The sequence below is a fragment of the Papilio polytes genome, unplaced genomic scaffold (assembly GCF_000836215.1).
Source record: "Papilio polytes unplaced genomic scaffold, Ppol_1.0 DF823923.1, whole genome shotgun sequence".
NCBI classification, from domain to species: domain Eukaryota; kingdom Metazoa; phylum Arthropoda; class Insecta; order Lepidoptera; family Papilionidae; genus Papilio; species Papilio polytes.
This window is the reverse complement of record NW_013525281.1, coordinates 3383729-3405653: the sequence shown is the minus strand read 5'-3', so window position 1 is coordinate 3405653 and position 21925 is coordinate 3383729. Positions and strand designations below refer to the sequence as shown.

The 21925-nt window shown below is 33.1% G+C and overlaps 1 protein-coding gene across 1 annotated transcript in view; it reads right to left on the bottom strand.

Annotated features, from left to right (window-relative positions):
- LOC106102100 (Down syndrome cell adhesion molecule-like protein Dscam2) overlaps positions 1 to 21925 on the bottom strand; it is a 108837-nt gene that overhangs the window by 24811 nt on the left and 62101 nt on the right. Inside the window, exons 3-7 of the mRNA XM_013281509.1 lie at positions 21733 to 21851; positions 3868 to 4066; positions 2841 to 2996; positions 1978 to 2109; positions 975 to 1110 (exon numbers count right to left, since the gene is read on the bottom strand). Coding sequence (XP_013136963.1) covers positions 975 to 1110; positions 1978 to 2109; positions 2841 to 2996; positions 3868 to 4066; positions 21733 to 21851 — 742 coding nt within the window. The remainder of the gene's footprint in view (positions 1 to 974; positions 1111 to 1977; positions 2110 to 2840; positions 2997 to 3867; positions 4067 to 21732; positions 21852 to 21925) is intronic.

The following is a 21925-nucleotide window of genomic DNA, read 5'->3' as shown; positions in this document are numbered from 1 at the left end:
CCAATCATAAATGCGTACCTTTCCTTATTCAATAAAAAGATTAACCAAAATACTTTAAGCGACTAAACGAGGATGAAGAAGACAAAATGATATTTTAATTTTGAAAATTACAATTCTTATAACTCCAGATATAAACATCACGGCATTAAAGGAAATTTATCGTAAAAAACTACTAATAAAAAGACAACTAGATATTATAGTTATAAAATATTTTTCCAACACATTAAATTTATATTTTAACTACAGTCGAATTTAAACAATTAGTTAAAGATGAACATTTATTTATTAAATTAAATAAGTATATATTAAAGTATAAGTAACATTTTAATTTAATTATTTATTACATACATGTTTGAATTACATATTTTTTAATACATCGAATGTTTTCTGCCGTAATTTTGGATAACAGTTTTAAATGTCCCCCGGCTCACAGCACCGTACAGCCCGTGCAATATTTTATCTGACTCCGCGAGTTGTTAAACGGTTTAGCGTGCCGTAAACAGTATATCTACGTACCTTTTATTTAACTATAGATACTATATCACATCGAGTTTCAATATTCATAATGTTTTTTGATAGCATATTTATTTTGCTGAATAAATACGAATATTAAATTGATGACTTAACATAAAGCGAGCGGTTTTGTGTGTTTGCCATAAACAATAAAAAAAAGTTGCCTTAGAGACGATTTACTAATCAGTAAGTAGAAGGTAGCCACTAGATTACTCTCTTTTAACGTATTATTAACTTCTAGCTTAACTCGACTTCGTGGAATAAAAACAAAAAAGTAAGGATCATATGTACACCTGACAAATTTAAACAAGATCTGTTCGGTCGTTTAGACTAAAATTTCTAACAAACATCGGTTGGATGTTTGTTAGAAATTCCCATCCATCGAAACTTTCGCATTTATAATATTAGTAAGAAGTAAGATTTATCTGCTAAGAAACCAAGTAATCTACTGTCCAATATACCTGTAACTAGGCACTGGCCAGGCGTGTCCGGCGCAGGGCAGTCGCACTTCGTGTCCCACCTGCACTCTTCTAGTCCGCGTCTCCAGCACCAGACGTGGCCGCACTTCGCCCTTTGGTTCTGTCACTATTATCCGACCTAGGGACAAAAGCATACATTGTAATAATTGTACACATTAAAAGGTAGGTGTATTTTTACTAAATCATAGTTAAGTCTCAAAGATACGTCGTAATGTCATTAGAATATTACATATTTAGTTTCACGCACCACCGCTAGATGTCACCACATGCAGTTTAAAATACGATATCGTTGTGCTTATTATAAGGTTAATACATCGTAACAAGTTAAATAAATCTTCTTTGAATTTGAATGGTTGTTTTATTGTTTCTGATATTCTAAATGTCGGCTTGGAATTAGCTTTTTTTCAGCTATGATGGCTAACATGAGTATTATACCGAGACGAATAAAGTTGTTTTATGCACTTTAAATATTTTTCTTTTATGCATTCAGATATCATAAATTAATCAATTAAAAGCCAAGGTAACATACAGGAAAAGACAAACTTGATACAAGAAGGATATGAAACAATAAATATTTAAGTATGCATGTTGCGTGTACTAGTTCCGTACACTAAATCAACACAAACACGATTTCTCCATTTACTTTAGACCTTGTTTCATAATGTGAGTTTCCACTAAAGCTTATATACCAATTGGACGTCTAGAAATCCTCAGCTCGTTGAAATAGGAAGACGAGCGGAATTTCAGTTTACAATTGCAACACACATACAGTTTTGTTGTTAGAAAACACCTAGATTTGTAATAATAGGTAGATGCTATGCTTTACAATTAGTAGTTCAATAAAAGAAACTTAAATTTTAGTTTCTAAATAATAGAAGGCAAACGATTATTACCAAATTATTTCGTACTAGTTCGTATATTAGTGGACTATTCTATGGTCGTTGATGTATTAAAATTAGAAGACTTGAGTACAAAAGATACTTACCAAAGTACTGACTGAAATGCATATTGCCGGTGATTCTATCGCGCACCCTGCAGCGAAAAGCGCTGTAGCGGTCGTTAGCGCTAACAGAGCTTATATACAGCGAACCGTCGTCTAAACTCTGATACTTCGCCCCTGAGAACAATGTTATTTGAGCTTCTAAATACCGTAAAACAACCGAAGTTATTTGAAGCATTAAAGATCCCAGAGGTATGTACATGTATAGCATTACTAAATGAAAATGATATCTTTGTAGGTATTGATATTAAGATGTCGTTAAATGTGTTCTAAATTTTAGAATGACAGCCACAAAATGCCAGGAAAACGATCATACATTTTGTCATATATGATAGAAAGATTTTGGCATTCCAGGTAAAAAAATGTAGATCTCGTAACAACAAAATCTACATAAGACACTAGAGACGACTTAGCGACTAAACGATTCTAATTGTGATAGTGAGGACTGAAATGAGGGAGGATAGACTAATATGGACGGTGAAAGTAAACCACTCCTACAGGAGTAGGCTAAGGACGGGAAGATGATTTTTTTTTACATTATAAGGTGGCAAACAAGCCAGAGGCCACCAGAATCCGCCGAAATAGTGAAGCGACCGCTGCCCAAAGACATCCGCAATTAGCATCCGCGTCTTCTCCGCCGTCAAATCCACTTTTCTTTTCCGTTCTCTTCTCTTAAGAAAAGGGTGGATAGAAAAAGGTATTAACATTAGGCCTCCAATTTCACGCCTGTCTTCTGTGTGGTTGTGGTAGTACACCGGGGCAGCCGACACATGCGATGTTAAAGCGGGCTGTACCACTGTTAAAGAAGTTGTTGTTACTGATGAAATATAGATATGAGTATAACATACCTAAGTATCTGACAACATTGACGTCATCCTCTGTGAACCAATCGGTGGTATCAACACGGTCAGCACAATGCGCGCTCACCGCACACCGTAGCACCGCCGTGTTGCCTGACATCACGTACTCGTCACGTACGTACACGTCCCATGCACCATCCACCACTAAAAATAAACAATCATTAAAAACACGAAACCTGAGCTGCAATGGGAAGTCCAATAGTAAAACGGCTCTTTCTTAAAAACGGTCAAATGGTTGAACCTATTAGTAGGTCGACATGACACTTTAACACTGGAGTAGAGAAAAGTGGAATATTAGCTACTATTACAAACTCTATATCTGTATATCAAATTTTGTATATTTTATTTTGATGTTAGAATTCGTTATGTGTAGTCTAAACTGATAAACGGATCTCGATGACATTTGGCATAGACGTAGAGAATAGTCAGGAAGAACACATAAGCTACTTACTTTAACTTTTTTTATTCCACGCGGACGAATCGCGGGCGAAAGCTAATAAGCCTATATGTCATCTCAGATTTGATTGACACGTGCATCATTCATTCCAGCGTCGGCTTTGTACTTCATATTACGTATAATATAAATTGACATTAAAGAAAGCATTTTTCTTACAAATTCTTGTTCTAATTGTCCTTTACTTGACATATTTCGGGGAGCTGACATCAATTTGTAGGGTCCTTTATCAGAGGGGATTGATCGTGTCAATGTACGCGTTAGGGAACTACATAGCTAGTAAGTTCGACCTTCCTTTCCTTGAATAACGAATAAATAGGGCAAGGACCAAAGGTTAAGATGTTAATATTACGTACAAATTATGTCGAGAAATTTAATTCATTTAATGCTTACGATGCAATAGACAAACAAGCTATCTGTTGGTACTGTTAGAAAATATATAAAACCTTCGAAAAAAATGACATAAAAAGGACTTAGCTAGTGAGTTTACATAATTTAGTATAACACAGACTTGCATGACGCAAAATCATGAAAGATATATAAAACATAACAAACATTTACCTGCATGTATATGTATGTTCTTTGACAGTATGGTATATCCGCTGTTTAATTTCACTCGACATTTGTACGTAGCCGCGTGAACATCCCTCCGATACCGCTCAGCTGAGAACGGCGCAAACTCCAGCGAGCCATTTAGAAGTACCCTGCGCAGCCCGCTTACCGCGACCAGCGGAGAATTGTCCGCTAAAAGCCAGTCGACCTGGAACAAATTATAGGAATAAGGAAACTGCTTTCGATGCTTTCCTATTAAAAATACACTAATTGGTTTTAAAATGGTTGACATACCGATATTTGATAATGGTTCTGTGTTGTTTTTAAACACAATTGGTGCTGTCACTGTTACAAATACGGTTGTCAACATTTTTTTTTTCAAAATTATACCAAATATCCAAACGATTTAGTAGAAATTTTCAAGTGATAATAATTTGGCGGCAAAGTATACAATAAAAACAGATGACATATAAATTATTACAGATTCACAGAGAGATTAAATGTAATCTTACTAATATTATATACTAGCTGTTGCTAGCAACTACTGCGTGAAATTAAAAAAAAATAAAAACTATAGCCTATGTTACTTACAGATAATTTATCTTTGAGTAACATTTTAGATTTCAACGTGAAACGAATACATACAAAAATACAAATCTTTCCTTTTTATAACACTAGTTTACATGACAATGTTTTGATGTATAACTAGATCTTTGTAGGTTAAACTATTAAACGGATCTGGATGAAATTTGGTAAGATTTTTTTAAATTCCGCACGGACAGACTCTGAAATCAAAGTAAATAAATATAAAATCCTCTAAACTTACAGCATTATATTAACTTCTGGTACATACGAAAATTGTCGAAGTTCAAATCGTATTCAACAATAAAATAGTATACTTTAGAACAAGTCGTATAAAATTGTAACACAAAAAAGTTGTGCGGTTCACTTGACACTTTCTGCCGTACGACGTAGTATTTATAATCCGCGAGGGCGCTTTCGGGAAAGCTATAAAACCGAAATTTCCATCCCCTGAGCCTGCTTATGTACAGTCTCTGTGCATTTTACTTTGAATAACACATTTATGCGCCTTTATTTTTCCTTATATCCTCATAAATTCATTTTAAATTAAATATGTACATATAAAACATGTTATTTTTCATACTAGTGAACAAAGTAGTCAAATGTTGCATGAAGTTTTTAAATAGAGGTACAAAGAAAAACATTTTATACAATCCACGTTGAAATACAAATAGCGGGAATATCGAGGTGTTTATTGACGCCCATAGACATCTACAATACTAGATGAACTGCAGATGTGTTACGACCTTAATCCAAAATTAGTTATACTTGCCGGAGTGACGAGCGGTTTGTAGAATTCAATTCCGAAGGTAGATCTTACATAGTAGGCGTGCATATATCGGAAGATAATGAAATAACAATCGCGTAACATTAGAAACACTATCCTTAGTTGACTACCATCTTAATTGATAACTTCACAACACACTCTAATCGAATTGCAAACATTTACAGAGATTAACAAATTGATTTTATAATAACAAAACGCTTCATTCCACCATTCAAAGACAACTGTCATCAGTTATTCTATCGTCGTCTTGACATCTTTGATTGCACGGTGCACATTCAGCCAGTACTCAAAATTATTAGTTGCCAGTAACTTTAATCATTCAAAAAGTAGCAATCATTTCGCACCGTTAGTAGAAATGAAAGACAGAGATGAAATAAAAAAAAATGTTTTATTTCTTTTCAACCGAAACTTAAGAAAATTCCGATAAAATAAGCAGTGAACATTTCAGAACATTTTTCAAATCAAATAAAAGAAATAAATTCTTGACCCTTGATCTCAAGTAAAAAGCTTGTTTTATTGCTAAACTTCAATACAGTTCGTGTCGGATAGTTACTTATGACAGTATAAAAAGAAAAGGGATCAACTTACACGAGTTTGATATTTTTTTCATTCGCTCCACTTTGATGTAACTTAAGTTTTGTTCGAATGTTTGGTGGAAGTTACGAAGGGTGTGTTTTTAAGTTGCCGTACAGTCAGAGCCGTTTGCGGTGTTCCACTTACAGAAAAAAATGCTTTCTTTTTGCAACGAGATGAACTCCGTCTCTTCTTACAAATAACCAATTAGGTAGCATTGAGTTACGCAAACTACGTGATAATAATAAAAAGCAACTAGCAATGTACCACTGGACCATCTTTTTTTCGTATAGACAATTTTAATACTGTTATTGGTTACTAACTGTTCCCGTGCGGCTTCATTCGCATGAAATTATGAAAATTTTATTTTATTGTTTACATTTGTCAAATTATCAATAGCAAATGTCAAAATGTCATGATATGACACACCTTGGCAATCTTGCTTCCTTGATGTTGGCAGCGAGTTGTGGTCTCTTTCTCACACTAGCGTTTTTATCCAAAATATTTACCCCCTAAGTTTAATGGCGTGACAATATGTAACCTAAAGCGTGACGTAACTGTAGGGCTTTTTATTAGAAAAAGAATTATTTAAAAATGTGCTGTAATTGCTGACATCTTAGGCAACAAAGAAGTGTGTGTTTACGCTTTATTATAATAGTATAGATTGTTCCACGAACTCAATGCGTCTCGATGTCTCAATGCGTATAAAATTTGCAAATGCACCGTCATATTCCTTGATAGTATATTTGCTCATACTACTAATTCTTATCTCTGACGAGATACCTACGATCGGGCAAACAATGAAAATTGTGAAAAAATCTCACTGCTTAGATTGTCATTAAGACGAAACAAGGTATATTTTTTTTGTAACAAATAAACTATTACTTGTCCACATACTGCTTGTAAATTCTTTATATTTGCAGTACTTTTATCTATGTTGGTATTGTGAAAGTAAATTTGTGCAGCATGACTAAGTTGGTGAATATTAAATTAGTGCGCTTGGAAGCGTTGCGTTGTACAGGCGGCAACTCGCGTTGACTGCCACCTCGCGACAACTTTGTTAAACTTGTTGTGTTTCATTATAACGCAAACATGTTCCTTCATAATACATTTTGTTGGAATTAAAACTGTATATAGACTTTGCCTGTGACACGGTCCGCGCGGAATTCTAAAAAAACAAATTGCATAGTTACTCAGTAATACTGTAGCTATTTAATATATTTTTATATCCGATAGTTTTTGATGTCATCCAAAACATACAAAAATATTTTCTTTATATACTCGTTCTTATAATTATGCAATCAGTGTTACAAGTTCAGGTTCGTTTGATTTCTGCAAATAGAAATAGAAAATAGAAATAGTAATAATTTTATTGAAAAATAAGAGTTACAATTACAATTACAGTTATACCAATTAAAAGAAAAATACAAATTGTTTTTAATATATGATTAATCTGGCGATGCCCACACTAGGCAATGCCTGAAGAAACATTTAAGATAATAATAAGGAAGTCGAATTAAACTCACCGCAACACTAATTTAATACATATCTTTTGCAAATGACCTAATCTTTTTTTTGTATCCCCTTTGTATAACAGAAAGTTCATATATCATAATAAAATATTGCTTAACCTTTTTTTCCTTTTGTAAGTCGATTTAGTAGGCAGTCTCACGCTAGGGAGGCTACCTTTCGTGTTGGCTATTTATTATTTGCGTTGAGATATTTTTAATGCGACGGCGCGGAATATTTTGTTTATACGCTAAGCTAGTTTTGCAAGTTTTGAGTAACAGCTGGTACGTAATTTTGTGACTTGGGCTAGGTAATATCTCGAATTCGTGATAGTTTTATAGTATATAAAAACATCCTTCGGCCGAACACTGCGGCCACGGTTACACTTCAAATATAGGCTTTTACGAAGTTAAAATTCGTTTCAGTATTCTGCCGTTTGTCAATGAAATGAAATTGGCATTGAAAAAGGATTTTTATAATAATCAGTTAGTGGTTGATATCGTTTTTTTTTAATCAATAACTACCTCTACTTATCCAGAGGTATTAAAAAACAAATCTGACAAAGTTAATATCATTTTAATATCCAGTCCGCAAAAGGAGTATATTTTGTATGCAAATATCGAGTAAAATTTTCAACCATTTTAAAACTGTTATGCACCGGAAAATATTAAAAATTTCAGACTGCGAAAAGATTTTTAAGGTCTGAAATTTAATATGCGATTTAATATTTCTTGCAACACTGGTTTGTTTTCTTTCAATGTTCTCTTTTATTACGATTTATTTAGATATATTTCCTTTTATACAAAAAGGGGATGTGAAAAGAAGTAAGAGTCCGATGGGTTTTACCAGACTGGATCCTACGGATAAACAGTCGGTGTCAATCATATAGCTTAAGTTTCCCGGCCCTGTTTAGTGCGGGTAACCAGGCGCATTTTTTTTCTCCCGCATTAGTGGGTAGATTGGAATTCCTCTTCAGTACAGTTGGGCGCGTAGTTTCCGGACAGGTGTGCGGGAAAACGTGTCGTGTGCAGCCAAGTGAGTCGGTCGGTTAAAAAGTGCGAGTTCAAAGGTCATCGTGAGAGGTTGCTTGTCCGACGCAAAAGACACAAGCGGCGTGTTATTTTTAACGAACTGTGTCACTTGGAATATAGGTTTCGAGTTTGGAACAATAACGGTGCACACGGGTGCATTTTAAGAACTAGACTTGACTTGATTGACACCGACATAGACTATGCCTGCAGGAGGATGGCGGGCATCGAGGTGGTAAGTACCAATATCCTCCGCTTCTCCCCTTGTTTCCAATATTATATATCCCGTTTTGATGCATGCAGATTTTGCGCACATCCATGTCAAAATCGTTATCCGTTTAGTAGATTAGGCTTTAAACTCTAACAAAAATCCATGCTTCTAAACTTTCCGATTCATAATTTTAGTTTAGATAATCTATCTATCTATTTCTTGTTTATGGCTCTCCATCAGCGGATTGTACCAGTGTCGAGTGTGTATGATTATTGTATTATAATTTGGAAGAGCGTCAACAATAATTTTTGCTCTGTTTATGGGGATGTCTCGTGGGATATTAAGATACTTATATTAAATGATACTTATTCATTAAGTTCCACGTCCTGTATTTACATATTTATTGTAAAGTAAACAATCTGTGTGTTTCTTGTTAGATTTTTTTCTGTGTTCATAGCAATATAATACAAGATGCTGCGGAGGCGATGTTTACAATGGCAGATATCGTGCTATTATTTCAGGCATTCTTTTTGCGTACAAAATATTCATATAAATGAGTCTTCAGTGGATACTTACCATTAAAATGCTTTGTATTTTTATGAAGACTAAGCTACTCTCGATTTATTAAAAAAATGTTTTGTTATCGATTTTAAATATGTATGTAATCTTAATCAGATATTGTATAGGTAAAATATTTTGACACAACTTATCTGAACAATGAATTTAAATCTTACCTTTTACTAATATCGATGGATGTTAGAGTTTAAAGCCTAAACTGCTGAAAGGATCTTGATGAAATTTGGCATAGATGTGGATAGTCTGGAAGAACACATCGGTTCCTTTTTTTTCGGGCTGTATCGCGGGCAAAAGCAAGTTCTGCTATGTGTCGATTTATATCCGTATTATCATCATATTGTTAAAGTACTTTTATAAATGTCTTCTTAATTTACAGTTTAGTATTCTGTGTGTTAAATGTTTGGATGTGTTCATTAAACAGAAATAGTTGCGAACATCGCAATACTGGGACGGATATTGACTGTCTGTTTGAACAGCCACCGCAGACGGCTTCTGATAGTTTCCGCACTTTGATTATGTGAATATACCAAAGCCCGTACAAAATATTACGATGCACAAAACGTACAAAATGTACCACTGTACATTTAATACCAAAATACAAGTAGACAGTTCTGTAATAAGCTCATATAGTACGTATAGTAAAATCGGAGTGTCTATTTATAATATCAAAAGATTTTGGGAAGATAATGTACTTGCGTTAATGATAACGAAAATCGCATTTCATATTTTTGTCTGTCAGTTTTCAAGCCGAGTGTGTGCCGGGTAATCACGGAAACGTCTGGGCCGATTTCGACGGGACTTTCACTAGTGGGTAGCTGACATACAGGCATATTATAGGCTATTTTTTTGTAATTCCGCGCTGTCAAAATGGCGTAATGGGAGGTCCAAATTTGTGCTAACGAAGTTCGTGGGCGACAGTTCTTCTATGATAAAAGGTCAAAATTAACTGACCATTTATCACGGAATTAATAACAACTGCAGCGCTTCTCTCACCGTGACAGATGTCCTTGGTTGACTATACACCATAGGCGTCTTGTCATATATGACAAAATAATTCCAATTCATATTGCTTCATATTGCAGGATTGAAAACGCATCATAAGCATGTAGAAGTTATTACATTTGCCTTAATTTTAGATTTATTTGCAACTACCATTTTTAACAAATAATATTTTGGGTTTTAATTAATTCTGAAAACAAATCCTCTGATTTTATAACTTTGTTGTTCCTCTTCTAATTAAATCCACTCCATTGTTTCATCTTTAGAGACGTTTAATTAAATCACAAACAATGTATTTACTTAAAATATGATAACAGACAACGTGGATTTTCTTTGTTAACCTATACTACTGTAATAAAGCGTAAACACACTTCTCTGTTGCCTAAGATGTTAGCAATGACAGCATATTTCTGAATAATTTTTTTTTAATAAAAAGCTCAACATTTACGTCACGCTTTAGGCTATAGATTTTCACGCCATTAAACTAAGGGGGTAAATGTTTTGGATAAAAACCCTAATGTGGGACAGAGACCATAAGTTGCTGCCAACATCAAGGATGCAAGGTTGTCATCGTGTTGTGTCATTTTGACATTTATAATTTGACAAATGTAAACAATAAATTTTTCATAATATCATGCGGATGAAGCCGCACGGGAACAGCTAGTGTTAAATGTACATAGAATAAGATGTATAGTATTATGAGTTTAAATCTAAATTCAGGGTCCTTAAATCGTTACTAAGGGTACCCTTTAATATAGAATTAGAATAAGGATTGTGAGGACGGCTGTAATGGTTCGATTTCATGTGTTAAAAAATAAGGACTTTTCGTCATATTTAGGATGTACCAAATTAGTTGATGAAAATTGCCTGCATTAAGTGAAGTAATATTATAAAATAAAATTAATAACTATATGATTTACTTATATCAAAATACTTATTTAACTTTCCAGCTTTCGCTCGCGACTACGATCGCGCGGAATTAAAAAAAAAAAAAACAAAATCACATTAGGATTATTTACACCAAATCTTAGTATAGTTGTATCACAACGTCTTGAGCAATGTTGGAATTTTAATCACTTTGTGTTTTTAGGATTCTTTAGTAGTTATCCCATGTTAATCTTTGTGGCATCTCTTTGGTATACGTTTCGGGTGTAACCGCGTTTCAATTACCTAAAAGCGTCGCGGAGGCACTTCATTAGTTCCCCCCACTGCTCTGACTAATACCCGAACCGCAATTGTTTTCCCCTCACACTTGCAGAGAATAGGATAAAAAACATTAAAAGGAATTCATATTTTAGCTTGCATTAAAATTTAAACAGATTTTAATGTTTTGCCTGCCTTAAGGATCTCACTAATATTATAAATGAGAAACTTTATTTGGATGGATGGACGAACAAACATTCGTTAGAGTTGTTAAACAGCTGAACGAATCTGAAAGAAAATTTGGTACAGATGTAGAAAAAGGTTTAGAAGAAAACACATAGGCTACTTGCTTTTGTTTTTTATTAATTCCACGCGGACAGAGTCGCGGTAAAAAGCTAGTCTATACTAATATTGTAAGAGGAAAGATTTTTTTTTAAATTTTGTATATATTGACATATTGACAAAAACTACTGGTCCGAATTCAAAAAATATTTCATGCAGGAGAAGTCGCGAGCAACAGCTAGTCTTAAATAATTTCTAATGTTCCCAAGTATTCGTCAATAATTTTAGGTTAACAATTGGAAAATTTAGTTAATGCTACCACATTCAAATTAATTAATAAACAAAGCAATAATTATTAAGTTTTTCATAAAGGTCACTAAGTATTTCTTAAGTTACTTCTTTCACTCATCTGAAATTGCTTGTCATATTCTATATTAAGCTATTCACTTGCTAGCTTACTGTGAAATTCGGACTCTATGCAGTTGAGGCACGTACAGTAAATATTAGATTATTGGGAGTTTGTACTGAGACAGTATACGTTGCTGAGATTGATGCAAGGCTAAACAAAGACCTAGATTTTAAATCAATGTAACAGTAAACACGATGTCACATAACGAAATAATTTGGTTTAGATTTAGTGAACAATCTACATTTAAGGATTTATTTAATAACCATTAATTTACGAATGTAGTTATATAGTATTGTTATTTTTGTTTAACAGTTCCGAAATCAAATTGGATTACCTTTTCCTTGAATAAGAGTAGTAGAGAAGGTAAGGAGTAAAAGGTTAGCATGGTATGGGCATGTTATGAGGAGGGATGAATCGCATGTTACAAGGAGAACGTTAGTTACGAGTGTGGAAGGGTACATCGGTAGAGGTAGACCTAGAAAGAGATGGATGGATTGTGTAAAAAGTGACATGATCAAAAAGGGAGTGATGACTGAGATGACGTATGATAGAGTTATGTGGAGGACAAAAACCTGTTGCGCCGAGCTTACGGGAGTAGGATAAGGAGATGATGATGATGATGATGATGAATAGGAATTATAGTAAGAGCGGGCTCATTTTTGAATAAACAATCGCACAACTGTTGTGCGATTGTCGATTGTTTCGCAGACCATTCAACTGTTTAGTTGCTAAAATTTGAGTAGTATGCGCACCTCCGAATTAAAGGGTAAACAGTTGTGCGATAGTTTAGTAAAACAAAGATAAAAATTGTGTAAAGAACGAAGCAGTCTAAAACATTACCAAACTTTGTCATGTTCCATTATCAATTCCATTCATCATCTGGTTAAAGTTAGATTTATCGATTGCTAGAATTTGAATGTAAAATAACGTTTTGCAAATTTATTTGTTTTCTGAATTTCAAACCGACAGACGTCGGGAACAACAAGAATTGTTTGAAATACAACGTCCGTTCAACGTGGCGTTTCTGAATTTTAATTAGCAAAGACATTAGCATAAATGTATTTTGTTTCTTAGTTTTGCTTTTTCTATTACGGAATGTTTTTATACTGAATTTATTTTTATCATTACTTGAAAGATATCACAGTTTGAACACGTATACAAAGTTTATCCGAGTTTATTCAAGAAGTTAAAAAGTTATGACACTATTTTTTATTTACTTACTGTTCGACAAAAAATTCAAATATATGTGTGATGTTGACCATCTTTCACAGGGCCAGCAGTAATTAAGGCCTAGTCACACCTAAATTCAGCTGAAGTTAATATGATAACTAAGAAATCGCACCGTTAAATTGAACAGAGTAATGACACGAGCTTTAAACAGCATCACAAAAATATTAAATGAACAAAGATGATTGTAACTTAAACCCCTTTGAAATTAAGTTTGATATTGTTAAATAGTATTCATTAATAAAACGTAGTGAGCAATAAATTCGACAGGTAGACAGCTGTTCTCTGGGGAACTTGGATGTTCAAAAAGTTGAAGGACGTGAAAGTTAATTAAATTCCTTGCTCAGCTACGAAATTAATTTTTAATTAGACCGACAGAGTTTTTTAATCGAATCTTAGATTTTATTCTTTGGATAACTGTTACTGAAAAATGGATACCTGAACAAAATCTTTATATTCGGCATAGGGTCCGTTAAGATAGAGCGGAAGGAGCAGACCATATTTTTACCGACACAACTCTTCTAGGAGGTGTTACCGACCTTAAATTAATATTTATGAATAAGAATTAAACTACTCTATGGTAAATCTATATCAATATCTATACTAATATTATAAAGAGGAAAGATTTGTATTTTTGTATGTATTGAAATAACTTGAAAACTACTAGACCGAATACGACAATTCTTGCACCATTAAAAATGCTATGTTATCACTGAGTAACATAGGATATGTTTTTCAACTATTTTTTTAATTTCATGCAGGCGAAGTCGCGAACGACGGTTTGTTTTTAATTAAAAAAAAAAACAAGTGTATAACTGAATCGGCACTTTTAATAGATGTATATTTTCTTTCTGCATAACATAAATAGCTAGCATAAATTTACACTTAGAATATTTGGATTATATGAATGTTGGAACTTGAAAATTTCTCAACTTCGTGTTATGAAAACAAAAGACCTCAACTCAAGGCTGCTCTTATTAAGCGTTAACAACAAAATCCACTTACGTAAATGAACGTTGTAAATTACAATTTGTATTAAATAAGTCTAAATGTGTAAGCATTTAAGACATTCAAGTATTGCTAGTTAAATTAATGCGATCACAAAAGTACATTGCGAAAATCATAACTGTAATCCTTTGAAATTTCAGTATTAATTTCCCTTTGAAATATAATTCACTTTAAGTGTCGTCAAACGAGCGACTTTGTATAACTTGTTGCGTTTCCATTAGCGAAACACTTGTACAAAAACGTTGTTATCCCTCTTTTTTCTATTTACAAAAAAGTAATTAGGTATTGCACAGGAAACTCGTAATATAACGAAACATATCATTATCATCATCATCATCATTCTCCTTATCCTACTCCCTTAGGGTCGGCACAACAGGTTTTTGTCCTCCAAATATCTCTATCATACGTCATCTCAGTCATCACGCCCTTTTCATAATGTAACGAAACACATAAACGATTTTAAACTATTAGCGGATACTTTATAGCGATGTCTTTAACATGGTCATACTTTCCAAATGAATAGTTTAAAAACATGAGCAAATATTACATAGGTACTATATTATCGTAATTACAATTTATATTTTAGGATTATAACTAGAGTTTGACAGGGAGCAGTGGTAAAATACGCAGACCTTCTCAGTTATTTTAATAGTTCCGTACATTTCAAGAGACGAGTACTTAATGCTTTACCCGTTTAATATTGAACCGAGTGGAACGTTCGAGAATGAACGTTAGGAAAGAATGTTTTAAACTATCGGCATACTTCAACGCCGCTGCCTACGTGACTGTTCCGCCTTATAAGTTCCTGAAATGTTATGTTATGTATGTACAGTCGTGGCAACTGACGGTGTTCCACCTCAAAACTTACAATCATTTGTAAATTTTGAAACGAAACGCGGAGTTAGAGACACGGCTAGTTTCTTTTTAATTTACCTTTGTTTGCACAACTTACAGCTACCTAATTAGATATTTGTAGGAAGACACGGAGATTGTTAATTTGCAATGAACAAGGCAATTTTTCCTTAATTGTTACACCGCGAATTTCCGTGACTGTACATGTAATCACATAGGAATATTAATACGCTAATTTTACTCAGATCTAAATTATACTTTTGTCTTAAACATTTGCTCTAATTAGGATAACGCTATAAGAAAGTTGTGCGGCTGTTGTGAGAAAAGATAGGAATGGACTGGAAAAATCATGAGAAAATTACAAGAAAATGGGCTCTTCAATGCCTCATATCATCTATATGTCAGTGTTTTTGTGGTGGTTTTGTATTCGCAATTAATAAGATAGCATTTTTGAACTAAATACCACACCACACTATCGGTAAACTTTACGTATTCGTGTTAATAGGGGTTTAAATGTTAGTTAATATAACAATATGCCTTCCGGATTGCATTAGAACAAAGGGAGTGTTTGCCCAAACATTTTAGTGCACGCGAGTCAAAGGATGTTTAAGTTGTTAGTGTTTGTTTTGCTAACCGTACAAACTTTGAACCCGCTGCGGGTCGGCAAATGTTACTCAAATTTGCTACATCTCTGTTTGCTAAAACTAAAATTTAAAATGGACATAACTGTTAGTTATTTACAATTTTACCTTTAACAACTTCAATTAATTCTAATAAATATGCGCGAAATTGTAATTCATTTTGAACTATAACAGTTACTATTAGGTAATAATTTTGAGTGTTGGCAACATTTCAAGTAGTTTCGAATTGGTATTGTAATTTGAGTTTTTGAGCAGTCAACCCCGAATTTAGCGATTCACTTTGGTGTTGCGCATGTATAAAGTCAATTGGTGAATCTTGATTAATCTTTGAAATCCGATTAGATAGTGTTGTGCAGTTTTCACAAAGAATTAAAGAACTGTGTTTTTGATATTACGTACTTATTACTTTAATTATATCCGACATATGCATGCCCATATTGAAGGATTATTTACCGTGTAATCTACTTTCGGAATTAAATTCTACAAACCGCTCGTCACACTAAAATACATGTTATTGTTAATCTACGTAATTACAGAAGACCCACCAACAACATTAAGTATTAAAAATTATACTAACAATATCTATTTTAACAGAGTTTACTTGACCAACCAGTACTATTAGTGTCATCCAGTTATCCAAGTAAAGTTTTGCTTTGAAGAATCAACAAGAATTTGCTGCAACAAACACGACAAAGAATATTTACAAAGTCCAACCGGTCACGAATTGAGACACGCCTCAAGGAAAATTCTTTTTACTCTACTCAGTTCTGTCTCAATTCTTTACTCAAATTGAGAAGCAAGACGAAATGTTTCCTTTGATTTTTTAAATATATTCATAAAAAGCGGATTACCTTTTTAGCAATAAAAAGGTTTTAATATAATTTTATGCAAAAAAATGATGATATTTTCAATATGTTTTACGTAACAATTAATGTTACTTCTTACTTGTATTATAAATGCGATAGTTTAGATGGATAGATGTTTGTTAGTTTGTAGCCTAAACTGCTAAACGGATCTCGGTTTAATTTGGCATAGATGTAGAGGATACTCTGGAACACATAGGCTATTTGTGCATATATGTAGTTTGGTGTCAAGCGTACAGAGTCGCAGGTGAAAGCTAGTTAATTATAAAACAAAAGAAAACGCCAGTCTGTCCTTTAACATGGATATTTTTCTAAATTTATGCTAAAGCGATATAAAATTTCTTTTACGGCGAGGAAATAGTGGGAGCTTATAGCTTAGATATTATTTTCTATTTCCATACACTCGCTTGTCGAAAGTCTCTTGGAATACAAATTTCTCTTTATTCTGAATGTCCTCAGTTCCAATTTTAAAAGAACATTCAACTGTTAGCATATATTTTCAAAGCCTGCCATTCTTTATTTTATTTGCACTTCAATCTATCACTATCATTTATTAAATATATTTACGAAAGTTTTATATTTTTAAAGTTTTAAACATTGACTATTTAAAGACTCTTCAATCCTTTTATCTGTTTTAAGAATTTTCTTAAGTAGCAGCGTTTTTTTGGAATCTACAACCACAAAAGAAAATAGATCACTTACAAAATCTTGATAGAATAAAATGACATACTACAAATCAAAAAGGCGTTAGTTATTATTTTTTTAGTAAATTTTATAAAAAAAATAATAGTAAGCTATTAAATATAATTTACTTAGATAACAATACATGATATACAAAAGGTAATAATACCCTCAAATACGACCGGACTTATCCCAAATGATAAACCCTACTTCGCAATACACAGACCACGTTAAAATAGATGAGAGGGAATAAAAATAAGCCAAAACTTGGGCCACTAGTGCTCACGAGTAAACAAATTCAGCACTTTATTGCTGAGAACGGCCTCTACTATTTCGGTTATTTACAGTTACTGATTTTTTTTTTCTAAAAATATAAAACGCAATATACGAAGGAGATATTTGAACCTGTGTGTGATTTTTATTGTTTTATTTAAGTCTAAGACACGTTTAATTTAGTGATTTTGAAATCTGTTTATAAGGAAATCGATCATATAATATACTAGCTGTTGCTAGCGACTTCATCCACGTGAAATTGAAAAGTATTGAAAAAGAATATTTATTAGCCTATGTTACTCACAAAAAGGCAGACCTTTCTAACGGTGATTTTTTTCTATTGGGCCAGTACTTTTTGGGCTATTTTAATATAGTTACATAAACAAAAATAAAAATATTCTTTTTAACAATATTAGCATAGCGTAACCGAATTAAGACAAAATTACAAAACCATATGCGGTTAATCTATATGGGATAAGGCGAGAAAGATGATTCGATAATCTTAAAACAAATCACGGATCAGTATTTCTTGTTAATTTTCTTTAATTTATCGAATAAACGGACGGGTGGCGAGCGGATCCGGTTCGTGCTTGAGAGCGGGCGTCGGGGATTTGCGACGCCCACTCGCTTCGTAATACAGACTTATTCTGCTTACTGGAAATGTTAAATAAAACGAATTACTCGCCTCCTTGAGCTTAGTAAAATAATAAACATTAAAAATTTTACTTATTTTTAGATACACTAATTGAAGGTATTAGCGATTAAAATTAGAAATAACAGCGGCTAAAAATTAAGAGAATTTCGAACGTTATGCTTTATATCAGAGTACATTTTAAGGTTAATCTTAATGACTCATATCTTACCTTTTATTTATTCATTGATAGTATTTTGTTTATTCGACAACTCGTAGTAAACAAAAACACAATGAAAAGGGAAGTCAGAGTGTAAATTTTCAAATTAGAATTTTTAAAATTTTTCCTTTCATCTTTAGAAGGTTTTTTCAGCAGCAGTTCTTTAATTTGCAAAACCATTACAAAACTAATTGGTCTATCTCTTACGTAATAACGCTTACTGATTTCCTGGCTGTAGTCCAAATCGCTTGAGATATCAAATTTTGCTTGCTAATATGAATATGGAAATGTCTGATAAGATAGCTTAAGAGTGCGCACACATTTGACTAATTTATCGCACAACTGTTTAGTCGCGCTTTGATTACCTGACCTTATATGGAGGTGCACAATACTCGATTTTTTGTTGTGCAACTAAACCGTTGCTGCGGCTGCGAAACAATTGACAATCGCACAACAGTTGTGCTATAGTTTAGTCAAAAGTGTGCGCCCGCTCTAAAGCTACGCTGTAAGTAATTTATAGGAAAAACGAAGACATGAAGAAACTAAAGACTGTGTATTGAATTAAAGAGGTTGGTTTTTGTTTCGTCATAATTTATTTATCTTACCAATGTTATAAATTATTTTTTAATTCTTAGAAAACTACATTCTCCGTTAGTAACATAGGCTATACTTTTTATTTACACGCAGACAAAGTCGCGCCCAAAAGCTCGTTACTAGTAATCACTTATTTACAAAAATATTATTCTGTTCTATGTTTTCGCAATTACGTCGTATGTCGTCAAAATTATTTACATAAAATTAAATCATATCAATATTGATAAATCAGTATTTTTACGCTCTATTACTTTTTACCTTTGAGTTGTTTAAATTTAGTTTGAAAAGCAATAGAGTTTGAGCGGCTTCTATTCCAATAAAACCACTTCAAAGGAAAACTGAGTTGTAGTCAAAGGGTATTGAGTTAACTGAAGATAGGTTCTGAAGTAACTTTGTTTGTTGCAACAGAGCCTGTGGTTTATTAAAGTATACACAAGTAAAAATCAATACATCCATCAATTTTGCTCAAATTTACCTCTTACTAACTAAATATATTAAATGCGACATTCTATACTTTTAGCAGCTTCTAAACAGCTGTGTTGATTCAGATGAAATGTGGCATAGATAGAATAGTCTGGAACGTATGAGCTACTTTCTTTTTTTAATTCCACGCCAACAGTCGTGGGTCAAAGCTATTACAACTGTTAGTGTAGCTATGTTTAGTTTTTTCGAGAAAATTGTGTTGCAAGTGAAGACGCACTAAATTGAGCATTTTGAAGGATATACAAAAGTTGAAGTTCGTTAACGTAGCAATGATATAAACATGACACTTCTGTTTACTTAAAACAAAAGACTGATGAAATTTTGTACAGTCAGCTATAGAAATATGTACTAATTGACATAGTTTGTATACGATTTCAAATATATCTCTGCTCGTGTGCATGTATATGCTTTTGACCACTAATGTTTTTATTTACGAATTCGTGCCTATATTTTTGAAATCGAAGGTCTGTAAAAGTTTTTTAAAGTTATACTTGTTTATGAAGCCTACTGTACACGTTTCCTTACCAGAAACTATTCGCGTATCAAATCAGAGCGTTCATCAGTTTTGTTGGAAAAGGAGAAATTGATTTTACTTCTTAAAAGTAAACTAAAAGGGACTTGTTATTTATTAATATTAATAGAGTTAACGTATTTTCACACGTTTATTCTCAAATCAAATTGATACGCTTTCCGGCGGTAATCCTAGCGAGAAAATCCTCTACACAATTTAATAAGCGGGCCACGTTCACACGATCCAATTAACCAAGTACAGTGACTTAAACCAGGTTTCTTTTATATTTTTAGCCTTTGAAAAGAATATCGAAAAATATCTTTCTCTTTGTTGTTATAAAGTTTGCTAATAGAATTATATTTTAGCGTAGTCTTTGTTAGGTTTATTTTGAAGTTGTTATTTTAGTGTTATACTGTTCTGAAATTATTATTTAAAAAAAGATTTTTTTTCAACGATCATTTTTACTGGATATTTTTTTGAACATTGGATTAACCGATGTTATTATTTGCTATGTCTAAATCTAAATAATCTTCTATTCAAGTTTAATTTTCGTTAAATTAATTATATTATTTAAAAGTAGAGTAAAGTATCGATCAGTTTTATCCGTTTCAAACAATCAAACAAAACAGCTTATAACTTCAGTTTAAATAAGAACTTTTATTAGAATTCATTATGCAAATCAAGTTGATTAAAAAGAAAACGAAAATCTGCCTTCAATAAAATGAAATAATAAGAGCGATGGCAATCGAGATCGGATCGTTTGTATGCAAATGTAATTAGCCACTTAAAGTGCAAGATTCGAAATGCACGGATAATGTTCAAAACGTTTACGATGTCTAAGAAGTTTTTAAGGTATCTTTTTCATTTAAATGTAAGTTAGGTGTTTTTCAAAGCTTTCATTTTAAAGTATTAAAGGTTTCTGCATATAGTTTACGTATGTTTTAAACTAATTTATCGAAGTTTAAAACTCATTCTTTAAACTACCCAAAGTTTTTTAAAGTTAAGGATATATGCGAGTTTTATAACTTTTATTATCTCTGTTGAATAATTTTTGTAAGTTAGACATACTGCTGTCGTTATAGGCTTGGATTCGGTTTAAAGGTTTCTTTTTGGCGATAGTATCTAAAATTGTTCAATATTAATCGACGTAGTTTTGAAATTAGGGTTGCCATATCATTGAAGCTTAGCATAAAGATAATTAGGAAAGCAGACTCTATAACCATATGGGAAACTAACCGGTAAGGTAGATAGAAAGGAGGGCAAGACATATAAAGACAGGAAAACACAGAAGGAGAAAATCAATTTTTCAATTCACAGTAAAAGGTAGACTGTATCCAAAAGTATTGAGTTCTCGTTCTGTCGAATAGTGAAAAGTTGTGGAATGTCAATACTCAGTACAATGAATTGTCACTGGGACAAGAGCGGGGCTCAAATGAAAATTCTTCAGCGTGTTATTGCATCGCAACGGTTGTCTGGGTGTTAACACTGATAACGGAATACGTGACTTATTTACGGATCTTATACGCCTTTAATTAAGTAAATACTTCATGAAACTTATCCTTAAAACAAAAGGTACAAAGATTGTTGTTTTCGTAATGTATTGGTTACTTTCATAAGAAAGTGTTCCTACCACCAGTTTGCCCCTAAAAATGAAGTGATCAAGGGGTCCCAAGGGCGTCTCCAATACCATAGGAACTACAGATACTTTGCCGACCTTTGAGGAAGTGTAACTCGCTTCTTAAAGGACTAGAGTCCTTTAAGGTTACTGGTTTAGAAACATTGCATACATACTTGATACTGGCCCTTGATGCTGCAGCTGAGCATGGCGCCTGTGTCGTTCGTGAAGTCGACGTGGTGTGGCGGCTCTGACAGCGTGTTGATTCGCCGCGGTTCGGGCGACGCGCGCACTGCTGTAAAGAGGTTTATAATTAGTCTACCAGTTTTAAAATATATATAAAACCTTACAACTGACTTCACGAATTTA